An 18,716-nucleotide genomic window follows, 5' to 3' on the forward strand; every position below is an offset into this window, starting at 1 on the left:
GGGAAAATTCTAAAAGCAATGTCAAGCCAGGTGGCCAAAATAGATTATTAAAAAGTGCTTTTTGACCTTTACATTTCATTAAATGAAATAATTCAGATTATCGGGTTATGAACTACCTGAGCCAGAGCAAGATAGTTCCAGAAGCAATAGAGAATGCTTTTTCTCATGAATGGAATTTAATATTTCCTTCTGTTCTCAAGAATTCCATAATACAATTTAGTAGCTGTTCATAAATCTTTAAGAGTATATGGTAGGGTTCCTTTCATAGGAAAGTGCCTGCATATATGGTATCACTAAATATGGAAGAGAATTGCCATTTTATCAGGACTGAGATCATGGCAACAGCTGAAATGATCATCAGGTTGCATTCGTTGTTGTATAGCAAACATCGGCCTCCTTGGCTCATCTCATTTTTAATCTGGCGAGCCTGAGTTCGGTAGTAGCAGCACGAGATCGTGCTGCATCTGTAAGGCAAGCCCTGGCAGAAGCCCTTCTGGCAGCTGGCTCAGCCCTTCGCCATGGTTCAGGTGGCTTGGGTGGTATCTTGCCTGTTGTCTACGTGAGCAGCTATCGTCTCTCCAGTGAGAGGCAGTACACTCAAAGAGTCTTACAGCTTTCATCTTCCAGGAGCTGCAGTGTCTACAAATGGCTACAAAAAATTGAGAACTTAATGCTTCAGAAATTTTTTGAGTAGTGTCAACTTAATTTCTTGTCTTTTATTTTTGTGTGTAAATCCAGTGAGTGTAGTTGAGCTGAAAAGACTTCCTCGCAGAAATACCGCACAAATGAAAAAGGAAAAAAAAGAAGTCTTTTTAAAAATCACGGATTTTTAAGTAGAAGTCCCAAAAAGCAATTTATATCTTACCAAAATACTATTTGAGTGACAGAAGCAATGATCAGCCTTGAAGGGGTCACTGTAGCCCTTTTGATTGAAGTGCTTTCAACAGAGCTCCTAATTGCTCCCTTTTATTGGTATCGTTCTCGTTTCAGCCAGGTAGATAAATATTAGATGCCATCCGGCTTTCCTTAGTTGTCTTTTTTTCTGAATAATAGGCATTCTTCCCTATTTAAAGACTCTGTTCCTAAGGAAATAAATGTAATTACACTGCTGAGATGTTCAAAGAGCTCTCCAAGTTATCATTATTTTTCAGAAAATGCATTGCCTTTCTTGTCCTTGTCATCCACTATTGAAAGCAACATGGCTGTTGCCATGCCACTGTTGCCAAGTGGTTGTAATGATGCATATAAATCTGGAAGTATTAACACTTTCAAAATCAATTAACAGCCCATAAGACCAGGACTGTTTGTATACTATGGCCAGAAAATGCCTGTGCCAGCTATCAAGACATCTGGTTACTCTCTGTAGAGCTGGCTCTTCGGCCCTGTCCACTACGGTGTTTTTTTGCTAGAAGAATCTTGGCTTGGAAATAGCAAAGACGGTTAGAAGGGAGGGGGAGGAAGATACGCTTAGTCTTTTCTCTGAAGAGCTAAGGTTCATCCATGATTTTTATGTTAACATGAGGGGGGTGTTGTTGTTGTTTTTTGGGGGTTTGGGGGTGAGTCAAGAGGTTAGGAAACCTGGATGGAGATTCTCTAACCTTTCTGACTTTCATTAACAGTTTTCAAACCTGAGGAGCTGCGCCAGGCTCTCATGCCTACCCTTGAAGCTTTGTATCGGCAGGACCCAGAGTCTCTACCTTTCAGACAGCCTGTGGATCCCCAGCTTTTAGGGATTCCGGTGAGTTGGTTAAAAAAAATACAAAACGTTTTTGTGTTTTGTCTTTGCTCATATAAACATTTCATCTTTTCTGTACAACATAGTGTGAACAGTTGACATCTTAAAAATAAAGGGGTTTTTGTGTGTGTGTTTGAAGGACTACTTCGACATTGTGAAGAATCCCATGGATCTTTCAACCATTAAACGTAAATTGGATACTGGGCAGTACCAGGAACCCTGGCAATACGTGGACGATGTTTGGCTAATGTTTAACAATGCCTGGCTTTACAATCGCAAGACTTCCAGAGTCTACAAGTTTTGCACTAAACTCGCGGAGGTGTTTGAACAAGAAATTGATCCTGTTATGCAATCACTTGGCTACTGTTGTGGGCGCAAGGTAAGTATTCCAGGGATGGAGTTGTGTTCTTCCAAAGAGCTTAGCTTGATTAGTCAGATAAAACACATGCTTTGTAGACTTTTTTTAAAAATTGAAACATTGAATGAAAGGATTGGTGAAAGTTTGGCTTTATTATAAGAGTGCTAAGAGCTGAAAAAGGTAGATAGCATCCTTCTTGCTGCTATTCAATTGTTACTGTATCTTTCTCCCTCAGAGAACACCTTTTTTGGTCATAAGCAGTATTAAAATGCTTTGCTTGTTTCCCATGTCCATTGCAATAAAGTAGGTGGTTAGAGGGTCAGCCATTTAGCTTACATAGTTAATAATTGTAATTAAATTGAGAGCTGTGCTAATATATTTACAACAGCTTGGAGAGGTGTGATACACACAACGATGTGTTACGATATGCGTAAGCATCAGGTTTGCCTAACAGATACTTGATTAACCTAAGATTACATTTTAAAGCTTCTTTTCTCACCCTTGTTTTGCAGTATGAGTTTTCTCCACAGACCTTGTGCTGCTACGGCAAGCAGTTGTGTACTATTCCTCGTGATGCTGCCTACTACAGTTACCAGAATAGGTAAGTCCTTGACTTTGGGATTTTCCCCTTATTCAGGAAGTGAGATCCTCTGAGTTCTCTGCACAGACGGAGGAGGAGGGTTATTAACTTTTTCTTTCCTGTGTCAGCTAAGTCAGTTATTTTTATATCTTTGCATGCTGTCCTTTTGCAGGTGACCCTTTAGTTTCCTGTACTGCAGCTTGATACACGCTGTACTGAAGGGCTTGCTGGTAGCTAGGCTGCCGTTAAGGGGAAGTGAAGTTGTCTGTGTTTTCCGCGAAATGAGTAGCAGGGCTTGCTGGAGGGAGAAGGGCAGAACTGCAAAAAGGCACTGAGAAATCATGTTACCTTCTTGTGGGAGAATTGTAAAAACATGCAGGTTTGTTTTCAAATTAGCGTCAGAATTTGCATAGTAAAGGGTACAGTGATTGATTGCAAGATTTACATTCTTTCTTCCTAGTTAGTACTTAATTCTATTTAAATTAACTTCGAATTGGCATTGAAAACTACCCAGGGACTCCATGAGAAGCTGTGAAAACAATAGTTTCTATTATTTTTTAATTACTATTAGGATTCAGTGTTTGTATGATTATTAAACAATTGTTATAATATTAATTTTCCATTTAATGCTTAAATCAACAGTGCTATAATAACAAAGCAAACTTAGAACTTGGCTTTGGGTTTGGTTTCTTAGACGTTGTTGTCCCATGTCCTCCTCTTCCTCCCCCCCCCAAAAAAAATGCAAAACATAAACGGGCTAAGACACAAACTTCCTTTTCCCTGTTTAAAACAGAATTATGAATCACCTTCCAGAGGCTTGGCAGTCTATAACTCTTGCCAACTTTGAAGTGCGCAGCAGGCTGTTGTCTAGCTGAAGTTACAGCACTAATTCAGACAGTCGGTGCTTGCCTTTAGTCTCTCTTAGGGCGATCCCTACCTCACCAAACACGCTGTGAGATGGTGCAAGGCTGTTGTGTACCACCTAGCTGAAGCAGTGCGGAGTGGGAGATGAAAATGTGTCGTCTTACGTTGTATGTTGGGTCTTAGGTGGCCTTTGCGCGGCAGAGAGTATCGACGCGGAGGAATGTTAATTCACAAGCTCTCATAAAAGGTTTTACACAGCCGCTGCGAACACGGAAAAAAGTCAGTCTGAAGAGAAATAAAGCAATTAAAATGCATTTAAAGAGATAGTACTTCCGTACTGGAAGTGGGGGAATAATAACCATTAAATACCAACCCTGTGTGGTAGAATTTAAAATACTTTTCGTATTATGCATCCAGGTAGTACTGTATTTGTAAAGAATAACAACTTCAAAAACAATTGAAGAAGGGATCATTTTTCTTCAGTTATACCTTTCCAATTTAAGTTAGTATTAAATCATTTGGATTACTGGCTGGAAGGCAACGGTGGCTGCTAGCGGGAAGTACGGGGTTGATGGGCAGTGGGTTCCTCTGGACTTGGTGATGTGATATTTCAGTTACCTACCTGTTAAAAATGTGATAGTCCATTTACACTGAGTTTAGTCTATAAGGGTAGTAATAAAAGGAAGGTGATTTCTCAAAGTCTCATTAGGCCAGTAGCAGAACAGAAGTAGGTGTGGGTTTCTGTTCATCCAGATGACCTGAGAAAGGGTTGAGGTTTGGAGATTTGGGGTGGGTTTGAGTTGGGGGAAGGCAGTGAGGTTTTCTATGTCAGGCCAACTAAATCGAGCAATTAATGGTTTTCTGGGTTGGGTTTTGTAACCAAATACTTCTAGAGGTCAATCACTATATTTTTAAGTGTGCATTTGGACTATCAGATCATAGAAAGCCCTTACTCATCAGCTGTATTGCTCTAAAACAGTCAAATTAACTGTTTCTCTGACAGTGATCTCCAAGTCTTAGATTTTTCTTAACCAAGTAGCAAATCAGTGAAAAACAATTTCTGTGATTCCAGCAGAACTTTAATTGGTCAAATGTTCTTGACTTTTTCCAGAACAGACAAAATCAGATGTACTTAAAAGTCCAGCATATCGCGTAACTAAATTACAACTAAGAATATTTAGGAACCACTGAATAAATGAACTCTGGCAGTACAGTTCAGTGATTTAAAGTTAATTATTTGGTATAGAACTGTCTGGCTTCCATAATAAGGCCGAAGTTTAGGTTAAAGTAGGTGTTCAGAAAATACACTTCATGTGTGAATATACAGTTGAGAAGACGTACCAGTATTTCATATAGGTACTAGCATCCAGTTACTAATTTTGAATTTCCTTAGAATGCACTTAATTACAGTTGGAAATTCACCTGTTAATGCAGATATTGAGCATTTTCGGGACTTTGGTATTGAACCATAATGTTACCCTCTGATAAACAGGAATCAGTCACCTGAACAGTCTGCATTTGAAAAGCTTTTCATTTTTGGTGTGTTGCAATAAGTACAGTCTTTGGATTTTCTATGACTGTTAGAACTAGAATACCGTATGCTTTCGATGGCTTTTGTTGGCTGTTTGTGGTGACTTGCAAAAGTCAGTGAGTTACAAGCAAGTCTCCATTTCTGAGGGTCCATATTCGTAAGTTATAGCTATTGTTTCACCTTGGTTATTTTATGGACGAATATTCATGATCTTTAGGTGATTCATTTTCACTGTATTTCAGTTTTTATTTCTTCATTTTAATATAGATTAAGGCTTGACTCTTGCTAGCTTTAGGCTTTGGTTCTGCAGCATGTGAAATCCTGTGCTCCCCTTTGGATCCGCGGATCCCCGGAGCGCGTGCTCACACGCTGCCGAACCGAAGGGCTCATCCCTGCGAGACTGAGCTTCCTGCAGCCGCAGTGTGAACAGAGGGCGAAATACCTGTGCTGGCGGAGCTACTTAGATTTCTGCTGCATATCTTAAATCCAGTATCGAAGGCAGCCTCATTGCTCAGTTTCATGAGTGCTTTGAAAGTCCATAAAATATTCTGCAAATGGATCAGAATGAACCTTTTCTGGGATTGTTTAAATGCAGCAAAGTATTAATAGGAGCCTTGATGATGGATTTTTCTGGCTACATGCTCCTGTGTTTGGGTCCTCCTGTGTTTCAGTCCTTCCCAATCTGACTTAAAATGAGCAACCTTGTTAGTAAGGAAAATAATTGGTGGGGTTTTTTTAATCGAAGAAAAATTTAAAGAAGCACAATATAGAAAAAAAGGACATGGGCAATGTGTAAAAGGATACAAAATTCTGAACCTGTTTGGGTTTTTTTTTTAAATATTAGATGATAATGGTATCAGTTTAGGGGTATGGGGTGAGGGGCAAGTGGAGTCAGTGTAAACGAGCTGTGCAGTGTCAGTATCCACTCCTGAAATTCTCTTGTAATACTGCTCTGTAATAACCATAGTATATTTATCATTGCCATTCTACGTTCTTTTCTCCTGGCCTTGTTCTGTTGCATTATCAGCTCCAAAAGCCTTGGTTTTCCTTGGGAGGGTGATGTGTTTAATCCTAGTTGAGCTGACCCAGGAAAAGTCAAGTCGCTTGCAGTTTAACTTGCGGTAGGCTGGCAAGCAGCCCTCTGGGCAGGGAGCATGGCATTTTGGCTCACGTGGTTGCTATCAAAGTCACAGCTGCCCTGCTGCTAAGATGGTTACGCGGATATGTCAGTATGGGCTATATTAGCTAGAATAAAAATACACCTTTTTCCTCTTTGTGTCAGTCCCACGGTAGAGGGGAGTATTCAGTGTGCTGCTGCATTTAAGTGGTTCTTGGCTAGCAGAGCAGCTCTTGAAGCCTGAGCCAGCTGGCAGAGTTTGCAGAAGTTTTCAGGCTCTTGTAAATTATGCTATGGTAACACGGACCTGGCTCCAGCCTGGGGAGGACACAGATTGCTCTGCAGAACATCTTTCCCCGATTCATCGGGCGCTGCTGAAGGACCCACACCCGCTGGCTTGTGCTGGGTTTCGCAAGCATTTAGAAAACATACAGCGGAGGCGTGATGGCCAGCGTGTGTCGCAGCAGGAAATTCTCCTCCATACATTTCGATAAGTGCCTATAAATGGCTTTTGTTGTCTCCAGGAAAGCACAGCCTTGGAGATCTGTCACCTGGATTACAGTAGTTTAAGTGTATGAGTATGTATTTGAAGGGGCAAGCTGCCATATTTATTAATCTCCATCCCTTAAGTTGTTGGTTCATTGTGACATTGAGTCTCGTTTGATGCCTTTATACTCACCATTCTTACGGTTCTAGTGTTTGAGTACTAAAACTGCGTTTTACTGTGCTGCCGTTGCTGCTTACACTCTCTCACTCTTGATCCTCCGTAAAGCTCCTTTATTTTGGTGATCCTTTGTGGCCTTCCTGCATTTTACAGCTGTGGCCTCTCTTTGTTACCTTTGTTCATGTGTGAATTCATATCCTTTCCAAACATTTAGCCTCCTTTTTTTTTCTTTTTTTTTTTTCTTTTTTTTTTTTTCTTTTTTTTTAATGGCCCTGACAACTTTGGTTCCAGTTCATCTGAAACAAACAAAAAAACCACCAAAAAAATCCCCCCGAATCTGTGTAACTTAGATTTTTTTTTTTTTTTCCCTTTCAAATGCAGATTGTATTTTCATGGAGTTGTATTCCAATTTACTCAGCTTGGTTTGTTAAACTGCATTATTGGTTTTGCTGAGTATAACTTGGATTGGCTCTTGGTCTGGTGACCAAAAATTGTACCTAGCCTCGTATTCAATTTGTAAAGTTTAATTCCACATCTTTAATGTACCTGATAAATATATTGTATGTATGTACAATATTTGATGTTGTTCACATATATACATATATTGTACTTACAGATAAATGGCTGGAAACTCTGACCCATAATTGCATTTCTGTTAAATGTTTGTCTAGAGTATGGATTTGGTTTCATTTATATTAAATAATATTAGCTGAGCAATTGGTCCATTTAATCTTATAGTCAAATAACTTTTGAATTTAATATTTTTACAGATTTTTTTCAATACGAAGTGTTTCTGCTTCTACAGCTTTTACTGACAATCAGTAAATGCTTTCAGCATATTTTCTAATTAGTTAAATCTGTAATAAACGTGTTCTTAAAAGCTTTTTGACAGGCTGGTTTTTTTAACCAAAGGAAACTCGATCAGTCGCAAGCCTGGAATCAAAGAGAATTTTTTCCGAAGTAATGCAAATCAAATCCAAATTCTTAAATTTGAAGTCTCTACAAACGTAGCGCTTGGTAGCTACTTCATTAATCCTCCCCAAATTTTGAATCTGAGGCCCGACTACTTGTTAGTAATGTATAAAATGAGACCGAATGCTAATCTGTGCTTTGCCTTGGCTTTCTGCTCTGTGTTGTCTTGGTGTTTGCGTCTTACCTCTTACGTCTGTGCTGTTTGTTCCCTCCCCTGTTCTCTAATCCTGCCCTCCCCTCCCCTCTGTTCCTCCTCATCCTCCACTGACCCATCAATCAACCAACAACGCCCCCCCTTCCGTCGTGGTGATCTGCCCTGCTCTGGTTGGTGGCTCCGTGCTCGGGTGGCTGTATGTTGTGCTGGACCAGTTCACCCAAATATGGCCTTCTTGCTGACAGGTATCACTTCTGTGAGAAGTGTTTCACTGAAATCCAGGGGGAGAATGTCACCCTGGGTGATGACCCTTCCCAGCCTCAAACGTAAGTCGCTTTCTTTCTTCTGCATGCAGCCCTTTTAAATAGGAGGGATGATGTGTAGTCCTGATTTGGTTGTAAAACCCCATGGCTGGTGGTGGTGTGGGGGGGGAAATGCCTGCTTTCTTACTAATGGGAGATTTTTACAGTAACAGATGATTAACAGTTGTTACTGTGTTGGGTCTGTTTGTCTGCCCAACGATGTCGCTTGTGTCCTGTTGTGCTACTCCAGAGCTGCCCGTAGACTGCTTGCAGGGGGGTGGCAGACGCTGGATGCTGGGGTTGGACGGGGAGGGAGTGGAAGCTGTGTCAATAAATGTCGCTAATCCATTACCTTTTCGAATGAAAGACTTCGGCTAATCCTGATGTCTCACCTTTTGAAGTACGGCTTTTGTTTATGAAACCAATGGCTTGTCTTTAACCTGACCAGAAAATAAGATGCTCTAAGATTTGAGGAATACGAAGTGGCTGCTTTACTGACGATAGCTTCCCTTGTTCTTAATAATTTTAAATTTATGCGTATACTTGGGTGTCTCTTAATTTGAATTTACACAGAAAGTGAAATGGGGAAAATATTTTCTGTAGCTTAAAATGAAATGAACTATGAATTGCTTTCTCTCAATAGAAAATAAATACTGATACGCTTTCTTCTAACTTGAGGTTTGCTCATTTGCTGCAATTCAGAAAAGCATGATATTGTCTCAGCCTCTGATACAAAGGTACTACTGAGTTTTCATATTAACTCTTTGTCTCTAGAACCATCTCTAAGGATCAGTTTGAAAAGAAGAAAAATGATACGCTAGATCCAGAGCCGTAAGTACCAGGCCGCTCTTTTTCTTAAGATAAGCTCATCGCATTCACTTATCCTTTAGTCAGCACTTCAGAAATTAGGCAGTGAATAAAGTCTTCCTTTTTCCCCCGTCTCTGCCCAAACAGGCTGCAGAATGTTCGTAGCACAACATACAAACTTGATGTCTACCATTGGTATCCAAGAGGAAAATGTGAGCGTGTTTTAATGGCCATTTCTAGTTCTGTTTATTTGGGTAATTCCTAAGGTGTGTTTGGCAAGGCACTGCACGACTGGCCGAAAAGAGCCCTCTGTCATACAGAGCCTTTCACACCAAGCCCCGAGTACCGATGGGGCACCTCTGCATTTTCCTCTTCTCATTTAGCTGGACTTCTAAAACAGGTTTTTCTCTTCACCTGAGTGCTTAGCCCACTGAAAGAGCCATCCTCCCTCCTTGCCTTTATTACCCTCAGAAAGTTCAGTAAAAGCCAAGCTGAACCCTTCTTTTGTAGCACTGTGCTCCTTTCCCTACTGTCCTTAACTAGCTGAAACGAGACTTTCTTATTGCGACTTTGTTCTCTGGCCGTTTGATACCTAATACATTTTGATTCCTTTTCTCATATTTGCAAATACTAAATAGAGCTCCTTCCCCAGAACTTTAAAGGTAGACTGCGGAGATCTACCCCAGTGCATTTTGCTTTGTAACCAGTGTTGCAGTCTTGATTGGGAAAACTTCTAATGGTTTTCCCATCCAAAAAAAGAATTTTGATTAAAACAAACAAACAAACAAAACAAAAACCCACAAGCCCACCCCTCACCCCCACCCCCCTAAACAAAAAAAATACAGCAGCCCCATGCAGGCAAAGGCAAGTTAATACATGTTTTCTTGGCACAGTGATTCACGAATTACTAGTTTTTACATTTACAGTAAGTTGAGCAACCATTTAGTCAGCTTGTGGTTGTTGCAACAATTGAAAATTAAATCTGTGGAGGTATTGTTGAGCAGAATTCTTTGAGGCTGGGAAAACTCAGAACGTTGCTTAGAAAAGGATCCAGAAAAAGATGTGCATGAAAGCCCATTTCACATTTTTAAACTGGTACATTTATATATATATATAAAAAAAAAACCCACTTCCTCGCACGTGAGATTGACAGATGTATATCTGAAGCTACTCTAATGAGTATTTTTTTTTAAACTGACACATAAATTGGGCCTGCTGAAGTTGATTCGGTTCTTAGCAGAGGGTTGGAAAGTCCTTTCTTGCTGAATTCTGGTGAATTACCTGCCTAACAACAACAGTGATCGGCTGCTGTTTTTTCTTCTCAGGTTTGTTGACTGCAAAGAGTGTGGTCGGAAGATGCACCAGATTTGTGTATTACATTATGATATTATTTGGCCTTCAGGGTAAGATGTTTGGGGTTTTTTTACACCTTGTACCAATGTAATTGATATAATTAAGACTTTCTGCCCTTGCTTTTTAATACATGGTCACTGCCTTTTAAGAACTAAGTACAAAAGGACCGAGCATTTCAAAATAAAACACTTTTTTTGGTACTTGGGGTATAGTCAGATGAAAATGTGCATGAAACCGACTTGTTTATATGTGCAGATTTCTGTGGTTTCTTTCTAACTCCTAAACAATGGAAGCTGGTTGGAGGCAAGTTTGTGTGCGACAGAACACAAATGCAGGTGTAATGGCTTAGCAGAATTAAACCAGCTTATAAAGGCCTTAAGTCCCTTGAAAATGGAGAGAAACAAGCTGTTCAAATCCAGAGAAAAATATATTGTACTTCGATATTTAAATTATGGGTTCGAACTTTGGGTTTAAGCTAGCCAATAATGGGTTTATGCTAAGGTTTTGGCATTTTTTTTTCTCAATAGGTTTGTCTGTGATAATTGTCTGAAGAAAACTGGTAGGACACGCAAAGAAAACAAATTCAGTGCTAAAAGTGAGTTTGATATTTCTGGTTTTATCTTGAACTTTCATCTTTTCTTTGCCACCCCTAATAGCTTTTTGATTGAGACTTTCTCTTGTCATGATAGACAGGAACATTTCCAAAATGGGGAGTAGTGTAGCCCGACGCTTTAGTACCTGTCAGAAGTTCAATCAACATTTTAAAGAGCTGTTCTGTGTGTTTGTGGTCAGTCTTAATGCTGCTTGAGGTATTTGGCATCCATGTCCTTATTTTTCTAAGGCTCAAAAAAAAAGAGGGGGGAACAGAACAGGATAAACATAAGGCTGCATGCACTTTACTGGCTATATTTAGACACGTTTCCACGTAGCGTTGAAACTGTAGTAAATTACTGTCACCTCTGCGCCCTTCAAATAACATGTAGTAACAAGTTGTACTGCATTTCAGGTGTACTGTGGTAGTGCCAAGTACTAATGTATTTTAAGAGCTTTTCTTGCTTCTAGCGTGGACTATGGTGTAAGAACTGTCCGCTGGAATAAATAACTGGTTGTGCCACACATCCAGATTTTCTTGGAAGTAACCGTTGTCATAATCTTGTTGAAGTGTGCACTAAAGAGAGTGCCGAAAACTGCCAGGTTAAGTTGTCTCAGTCTCATTGGTAATCCTTACATGGGCATTCTTTGCATGCATTTCATATAGGAGAGCACGGTTTGGTAACTTTAATCATATGCATTGGGGTGAGGGGAGGAGTATGGGCTAGCATTGGAAATGCAGTGTCAGTGGCATGGAATAGAAAAATAAAGTGGGTGTCAAAACCAAGAGGGTGATTCAGGCACTCGAACAACTAGAACTTGCAGGTACACTTGATTCCTCCCTCGTTCTTTGGTCCTTGGAAGTTCTGGGCATTACTTATTGTACTGTGACTTTGCAAGCCCAAATCTTCCAAACTGTAATAAAAGAGTGGGTTTGCATTAAATGTAACTTTTTGATAAATTCGTGTGTGGTTGATTGCATAATAGGAGATTTGAAGGGGGATAATTTGGAGATGATAACGCTGTGTGACACATATTGGGTTACAGTAGTCAAAACGGTCTCTGGAGTAACCTGACGCATGCACGATAGTATTGTTAAAAAGATTAAAATTAGTCTCATTAAAGACAGATTAAAATTGTAAGAGAACATTAATAAAATGATGAAATAAAAACAGAGTTTTAGATAACCATTTTAAATAGATGCCTCTTCTAGCATATGCTGCCTTTACAGCATATATTGACGTAAATTGTCTTAAATAAGCATGCGATTCCTTGGATGTTTGCAGTTGTTCTGTAACGTTGCTTAAGGTTTGAGTAATCAGCATTTAGTTTAAGGTAACCATTCCGGTTTTTAGGGATCTGACAGGGAAGTAATGGTGCTCTTTTCCTTTCCATTGATCTCCTTTTCCTTCTCCTTTCCCTGCTGTTTGACTATCTTGTTTTCTCTTTCCCGTGATGATTTGAGCTCCGCTGCCAGCTGTAATCCACTGGTGCGCTCAGCTCTTGAGGTCGGTTTTCTTTAACAGTGCTCTAGTGGAAACGCAAGGACGGGGAAGGAAAAGCCTGCTCTTGTTAAAACCTTGCTCTTAGTACTGACCTAAACCCAAATGTGAGCGATGAAAGTTTGAAACATTAACGTGTTTCCTCTCCTCTCCCAATCCCTCCCCGTAAAATTACGTACCGAATTGCCATCAATATTTCTATGCTCTCTCAAGCATGTTGGCACAACTGCTAATAATCAAGATAGCACGTCTCTCAGCTGCAAGCTCAGCTGTTACGGTAATGTTCATATTCCTAATGTATATTAAATAAAATTGGTTATCTTAACCACATCGCAAGTAAGTTGCATAAAGCTGGCTGATAGCATGCCAAATGTAACCTATAAACCGGTGTACAGCTGGGTTATGCTGTGGAATTCTTAACTTTTAAAGTATTTTTCTTCCTAAGAAAATGTACAAATATGACTTAACCACCAGCTAATGCAGAGACATTCAAAGACAAAAGATATCCTGACAAATAAGTCACCCAAAGGAGTTTCCTGACAAAAAGTCACAGTAAGCCAGAAGTCTGACTGTCTTCCTATCTGTCCGATTACTCATCCAGTAACAAATGTCTGGCCATTGCTACTGCAACACCGCTGTACTCAAGCAGCCTGAAAACCTTCTATGTTATTACTGGTTTGGATGCCTTTTTCAAGTTTGTGCTACAGTTTTCATCGAGACCTGAGCTTTTGTTGGAAGCACATATGTTAGAGGTGTCCAAAAACCAAAATCCGGCTGCTTTCTAAAACAATTTGCACATCCTCATATATCAAAATATGCAGCTTTTAGATCCTTTCCTAGCGGTGCATGTAATGTTAATGCTGCTTATTTCTTTTATCTTCTTATCTGGTCTTTTGTTTTGTGTTGTTTTTCAAGTCCTAATGCATTGCCGCATAAGGAAGGAAGCAGATATCCTTTGGTTGCTTAGCATTGGAAAGATGATAAAATGAAAACACAACAAGACAGTAGAGTTAACTAAAATGTCTTTCTAAAAATGTGCCAACTCATTAGCTGAAATGGAGCCGTTTCTTCTTTTTTTTTCTGTTTATCTTCAGAGAAATCCACAAAGCTAATTTCTTCAGAAAATATTTGTGAATTTTCTTTAAAATTCGTTGAATTTCCTTTAAAATCAACCCCCTTCTATTATGTATGGAAAGGCCAATATATCGTATTGGGCTGGGAAGCGCTGGAAAAGGCCAGTGTATTGGAATTGATAAAGGGCATCGAGTATTTTTGCTTTAACCTGCCTTTAAATTTAATTATTGGCTCCCAGGTAAATGATACTTAGACTGTGTTCTGGTTGTAACCACAGAATCTCACTGGACAGGGGGACAGACTAAAAGATGTAAATCAAGCTTGCTGCGATTGGCGGTTTCTATAAACTGACTGTAAAACAAAATTATAAGTCTATAAATCCCTTAGAAAGTGAGATCTTCCTTTGAGTACATTTAGCTTTTTCCCCGGTATTGGAGCCTAAAATAATTTTTAGCATAGATATTTCACTGCAGCATTCTGTATGCAAGCTCAGTCGTCAGGAAGGAGAACGAACAGCCTTGTGTCAGTAGCCAAATAACAACTGAAAAATTAAGCCACAGAGGGCTGAAAATTAAATGCATTTTAGTGAAACGAACATCTGTAGATTGCACCATCGCTTTGGAAAAAATAGCAGATTGACTATAAAACTGAAGTAGAAATACAAGTTGGTAAAATAAGTACAGCAGGGTAAGAGGAATAGTCTTAAATCTTCAAGTCAAAACAGTGTGCTACTTCTGTTTTCTTAATTTAAACCGAAATCTTCATCTTAATTTCTGTAATTTGTCGTGGATTTATTTGAAAACCATCACATCCTGTAATACTACAAAAAGAGCTATCCCCACAGAAGCTAATTGTGAACGGAAAGACCAAGAGAGGGGATCTAAACAATATGTGGACTTGAACTTTTACAGACCTCTATCGCTGTGCAAGAACTATTTAGGCTTTATGTGCAGATTACTGTAACTGTTCAATCTAAAAGCTCTCTTGAAAAGAAAAGAAAAAGCAATGAAATCTCCATTGAAGTCAAAAGGCTTTTCATTTCTGTTGATTTGCTTTGCTTTGCTTGAAAAGGTGTGGCATTGAGCCAGATCTATAAAGTGATGTAATCTCTGTCAAACAGCCAGATAGTGTTTTTGTGAGGAGAAAACATTTGCAGTGTTCATAAAATAAGCCTGCAAATTTAAAAATGCTATGTAAAGCCGCCTTTGTTAGTTCACTTACTAAGTAATTTTCCCACTATAGTGGTTTTAGCTTCCACGTTAGGTTATGAACACTTACGGCTTGGGTAAAAACATGGATGGTTTTGCTTTTTGAATTCTGGCTGCATAAATAAAACCATCAAATTTTCATATAGAGGTAAAACAAAGGGAAAAAAAGCCGACTGCTGTACAGAGAAGCAAAGCTGAAAGACCTTACAAGCATGGTAACACCCTGAACTTAGCAGTGATTTCTCCAGTATTAACGTTGTTGTTGTCATGTTCTCCCCCTTCATTTCTAGGGCTACAGACTACGCGTTTAGGAAACCATTTGGAAGATAGAGTAAACAAATTTTTGCGGCGACAGAATCATCCTGAAGCTGGAGAGGTCTTTGTCAGAGTAGTAGCAAGTTCAGATAAGACAGTAGAAGTTAAACCGGGAATGAAATCCAGGTTCGTTCTATTAATTACAATAAACGTGATCTTGATCTTTTTGTTTGTTTTTCATTTTGAAGTCTCCCTGCATAAATATTGCTAAAACTGTGCCAGTTTGCACCTTAACCCCTTTGCACATTTTTGAAACTTAGGTATGAGTAAGATTATGAAAGGTAAAAAACCAGTAGTATGCAGTAAATGAACTCAGAGGAGGTGACAATTGTATTTTGACTGTTTGGAGGTGGTAACAGGGACAACCTGGTTTTGGTTATAATACTGTGACTTTGTATTACTAAATCTTGAGAGAGTCTGACCACATTTTGGTTGGTATTACAGAATTCATAGGTTAGTTTGGAGCAGTTGCTGAGATTCTGTTCCTTAGTCTTCCTTCATCTTGTTGTGTTTTTATACAGACTTCAGCTTTCAGAAGTTATTTTTAAATTGCTTCATCATAAATAAAAAGCTTAAAAGGTTTATTCTATGAAATATGGTGGGTTTAATTCGTAAAGACAGTGTTTATGTGACAGCACTTCATCGTAATGCAGCAGGTTTTCTCGTCTGCAATATATTTAAAGGCTTGTGGTTTCTGAGGATGCTCTTGTACTCAATGCTTGCCTGTTCAGGCATATGCTAACTATACGGAAACTGTCTTTCCCTGAGTTTCATAGTAACAGACCTCGCATTGACAGGACTCCCTGTTTTAATACAGCTCTCATCTGACCCTATTTAACTTCGGCATAAATGTTTCTAATGAGTTAAAAATAAAAAGAATTTCCTCATTCTAGTAGGACACTGGTTTAATAATTGGCTTTTTGTTGGTTTGGTTTTTTTTTCCCCCTCCCCGTTCCTCCCACCCTTTCCTTCAGATTTGTGGATTCTGGTGAGATGTCAGAATCTTTCCCTTACCGTACCAAAGCTCTGTTTGCATTTGAGGAGATAGACGGAGTAGACGTGTGCTTCTTCGGCATGCATGTGCAGGAGTATGGCTCGGATTGCCCCCCTCCAAATACAAGGTACTCTTTCATTTCTATACCGGTGGCGCCTGCACAGAGAACATCTCGCTACATTCACTGGACAATTACTCTTAAAGACAAAAGTTCGCGAGATAACATTTCACTTCTGTGGCACAAATAAGTCTTACTGTATGACTGCAGATGACTTTGAAAGGGAAAACAACTATCGCAACAAAAGCGTTACAACTTTTTGTATTCTCTATTTAATTTTGCCTCTCGGTGTATATTCTTGCTGTCTAAAAAAATGGTTCCCATCTTTTGCTTTTGAGAACTGCTTATACCATGTTAAGTTGCTTAAATAAGCATTAAAATAATGTCATTAATTTTTCTTTGTTTGGGATGGCTGTATATGGATCTAGTATAAAAGTAAATTCTTGGTAGACAAAACAGATGTTCAGCCATACATGATTTTCTGTCATTCTTTTCTCATTACTACAGGCGTGTGTACATATCGTATCTAGATAGTATTCATTTCTTCCGCCCCCGTTGTCTCCGAACTGCAGTTTATCATGAAATCCTCATTGGATATTTGGAGTACGTGAAGAAACTTGGGTAAGCGAGACCTTTATAAAGAAAGAAATCTTTTTTCCTAGCATTTTTTTTATCTAGGATGCCAAGTACCTTTTCACTTGGGGTAGCCTCTCTTTCCTTCTGTCCTCCGTGAGATAAGTGAACACGTGCCTCTTCTGCAGTGAAGAGAGAAATTTGGATTTTATCACTAAGGTGCTTTTTCTGTTGTCAGGATCAGCATATAATTTTTTTTATCAGAGGTTCACTTGATGTTTAGCTTCATTATTATATCCCAGACCTTTTCTCCTGTCTTCTGTACATAGAGGTTATTGCCTCAGCATCTTTGTTACAAAGAAGAAAGAAAAGAAAGGGGCGTGGGGGGAAGCCAGAGGTCTGAATTTATATCTCAGTTTGTCTGAGTTAATTTTAAGACGGTAGTCAAAACGATTAAGATTTTTTTTTCTTGTGTGTGAAATGCAGGTACGTGACAGGACACATCTGGGCCTGTCCCCCAAGTGAAGGAGATGACTATATTTTTCATTGCCATCCGCCTGATCAGAAAATACCCAAACCCAAACGTTTGCAAGAATGGTATAAAAAGATGCTGGATAAGGCATTTGCTGAGAGAATCATTCATGACTACAAGGTTTGCTACTGTTTGCTTCCTGAATTAATGTTGATGGGTTTTTCATTTGAAAGTAGCTAATATTGTTTCGTAATGCATGAAACTGTGGTAGTGTTGTACAAGGGTTTTTATTCTCAGCTAGTGTCTCCATTCACTTCAGTTTTCTGGAGGTTCTGCCTTTCAGACTGAAAATTCCTTAGGTTTGGTTTCTGTATTAAGAGAAATGTGCTAGAGCCTGCCTTCGTGTACCGGTCACCGCAGTCTTCTAGGCAAGGAAGTATGTAGCTTGTTAAGGTGTAGAGAAGTTGTTTGCTTCTGGTGGTTCTGGAGGATCAGGTGGAATACTGGACCCCACTAGTGTGAAATCAGGAAAAACTGCTTATAAAACAGCTTCTTCACTTGAAGAGAAGAAGGGTGGTTTTTGTAATTGGAGAATATCACACACGTACCCAAGGAAATAAGTTCAAGATGGCAAAGGTAGCATTTGCCGCTCTCTACGTGCTAAAATTTACAAGAGTTTCTTAATGGTAGTGACAGTGCTGGAAAAAATTGGTGTTTTGATTGCAAGTGACAGTTACTAAATGTATGGAATAGAACAGCGTATAGCAAGCCTTGTCATCTGATCCAGCTTAGCAAAGAGCTAGAAAATCTATCTCTCTCCTAATAAGGTGGTCTTGAAATTAATCCAAAGAAGAAAATTGGCTGCTATTCTATGTGCTTATATGGCCTCAAGTTGCGCCAGTGCAGGTTTAGGTTGGACATTAGGAAAAATGTTTTCAATGAAGGGGTTGTCAAGCACTGGAAAGGGCTGCCCAGGGAAGGGGTGGAGTCCCCATCCCTGAGGGTATTTAGAAGATGGGCAGCCAGGGTGCTTAGGGACAGGGTTTTAGTGGTGGGATGGCAGGGTTAGGGTAATGGTTGGGCTTGGTGATCTTAAAGGGCTTTTCCAACCTAAATGATTCTATGATTCTATTCTAAAAGCAGTGCACTTTAAAAACACCTCCAGAACAACTGTGTGAAGTACCTGTTCCTTTTCAGCATACCTGTTCCTCTCAGTGGTCACCAGTCTTTCTGGCCAGGTGGTCCACAGAGTTTCAGCCAGCGGTCAGCGAAGGACACAGGCTGTGCCCAGTCCCCCTACCACAACCAGACTTTAATATTCCTGTGCATTAATAGTTGGCTGGTGCATTCAGCAATTCTTCCTGGAGTCACCAGGCTTATTGCACATTTGATGCATAGCCCAGACACGTCAGTGAAGTGCTTACGCCCTTTCAAAGCTGTAAGGGAAAGGGCTGGATGAGATGCACTTGCTGTCACTAGAACAGTTCCTACT

The 18,716-nt window shown here is 39.6% G+C and overlaps 1 protein-coding gene across 3 annotated transcripts in view; it reads left to right on the forward strand.

Moving 5' to 3' along the window:
• LOC104121974 (CREB binding protein) overlaps positions 1-18,716 on the forward strand; it is an 83,605-nt gene that overhangs the window by 56,594 nt on the left and 8,295 nt on the right. For all 3 annotated transcript variants that reach the window (XM_035889664.1, XM_035889663.1, XM_009634046.2), the window contains 11 exons: positions 1,620-1,738; positions 1,875-2,114; positions 2,606-2,694; positions 8,221-8,301; positions 9,052-9,108; positions 10,410-10,487; positions 10,965-11,032; positions 15,103-15,253; positions 16,102-16,248; positions 16,687-16,800; positions 17,239-17,404. In XM_035889664.1, coding sequence (XP_035745557.1) covers positions 1,620-1,738; positions 1,875-2,114; positions 2,606-2,694; positions 8,221-8,301; positions 9,052-9,108; positions 10,410-10,487; positions 10,965-11,032; positions 15,103-15,253; positions 16,102-16,248; positions 16,687-16,800; positions 17,239-17,404 — 1,310 coding nt within the window. The remainder of the gene's footprint in view (positions 1-1,619; positions 1,739-1,874; positions 2,115-2,605; positions 2,695-8,220; positions 8,302-9,051; positions 9,109-10,409; positions 10,488-10,964; positions 11,033-15,102; positions 15,254-16,101; positions 16,249-16,686; positions 16,801-17,238; positions 17,405-18,716) is intronic.

The sequence above is a fragment of the Egretta garzetta genome, unplaced genomic scaffold (genome assembly GCF_000687185.1).
Source record: "Egretta garzetta isolate BGI_Z169 unplaced genomic scaffold, ASM68718v1 scaffold372, whole genome shotgun sequence".
Taxonomy (NCBI): Eukaryota; Metazoa; Chordata; class Aves; order Pelecaniformes; family Ardeidae; genus Egretta; species Egretta garzetta.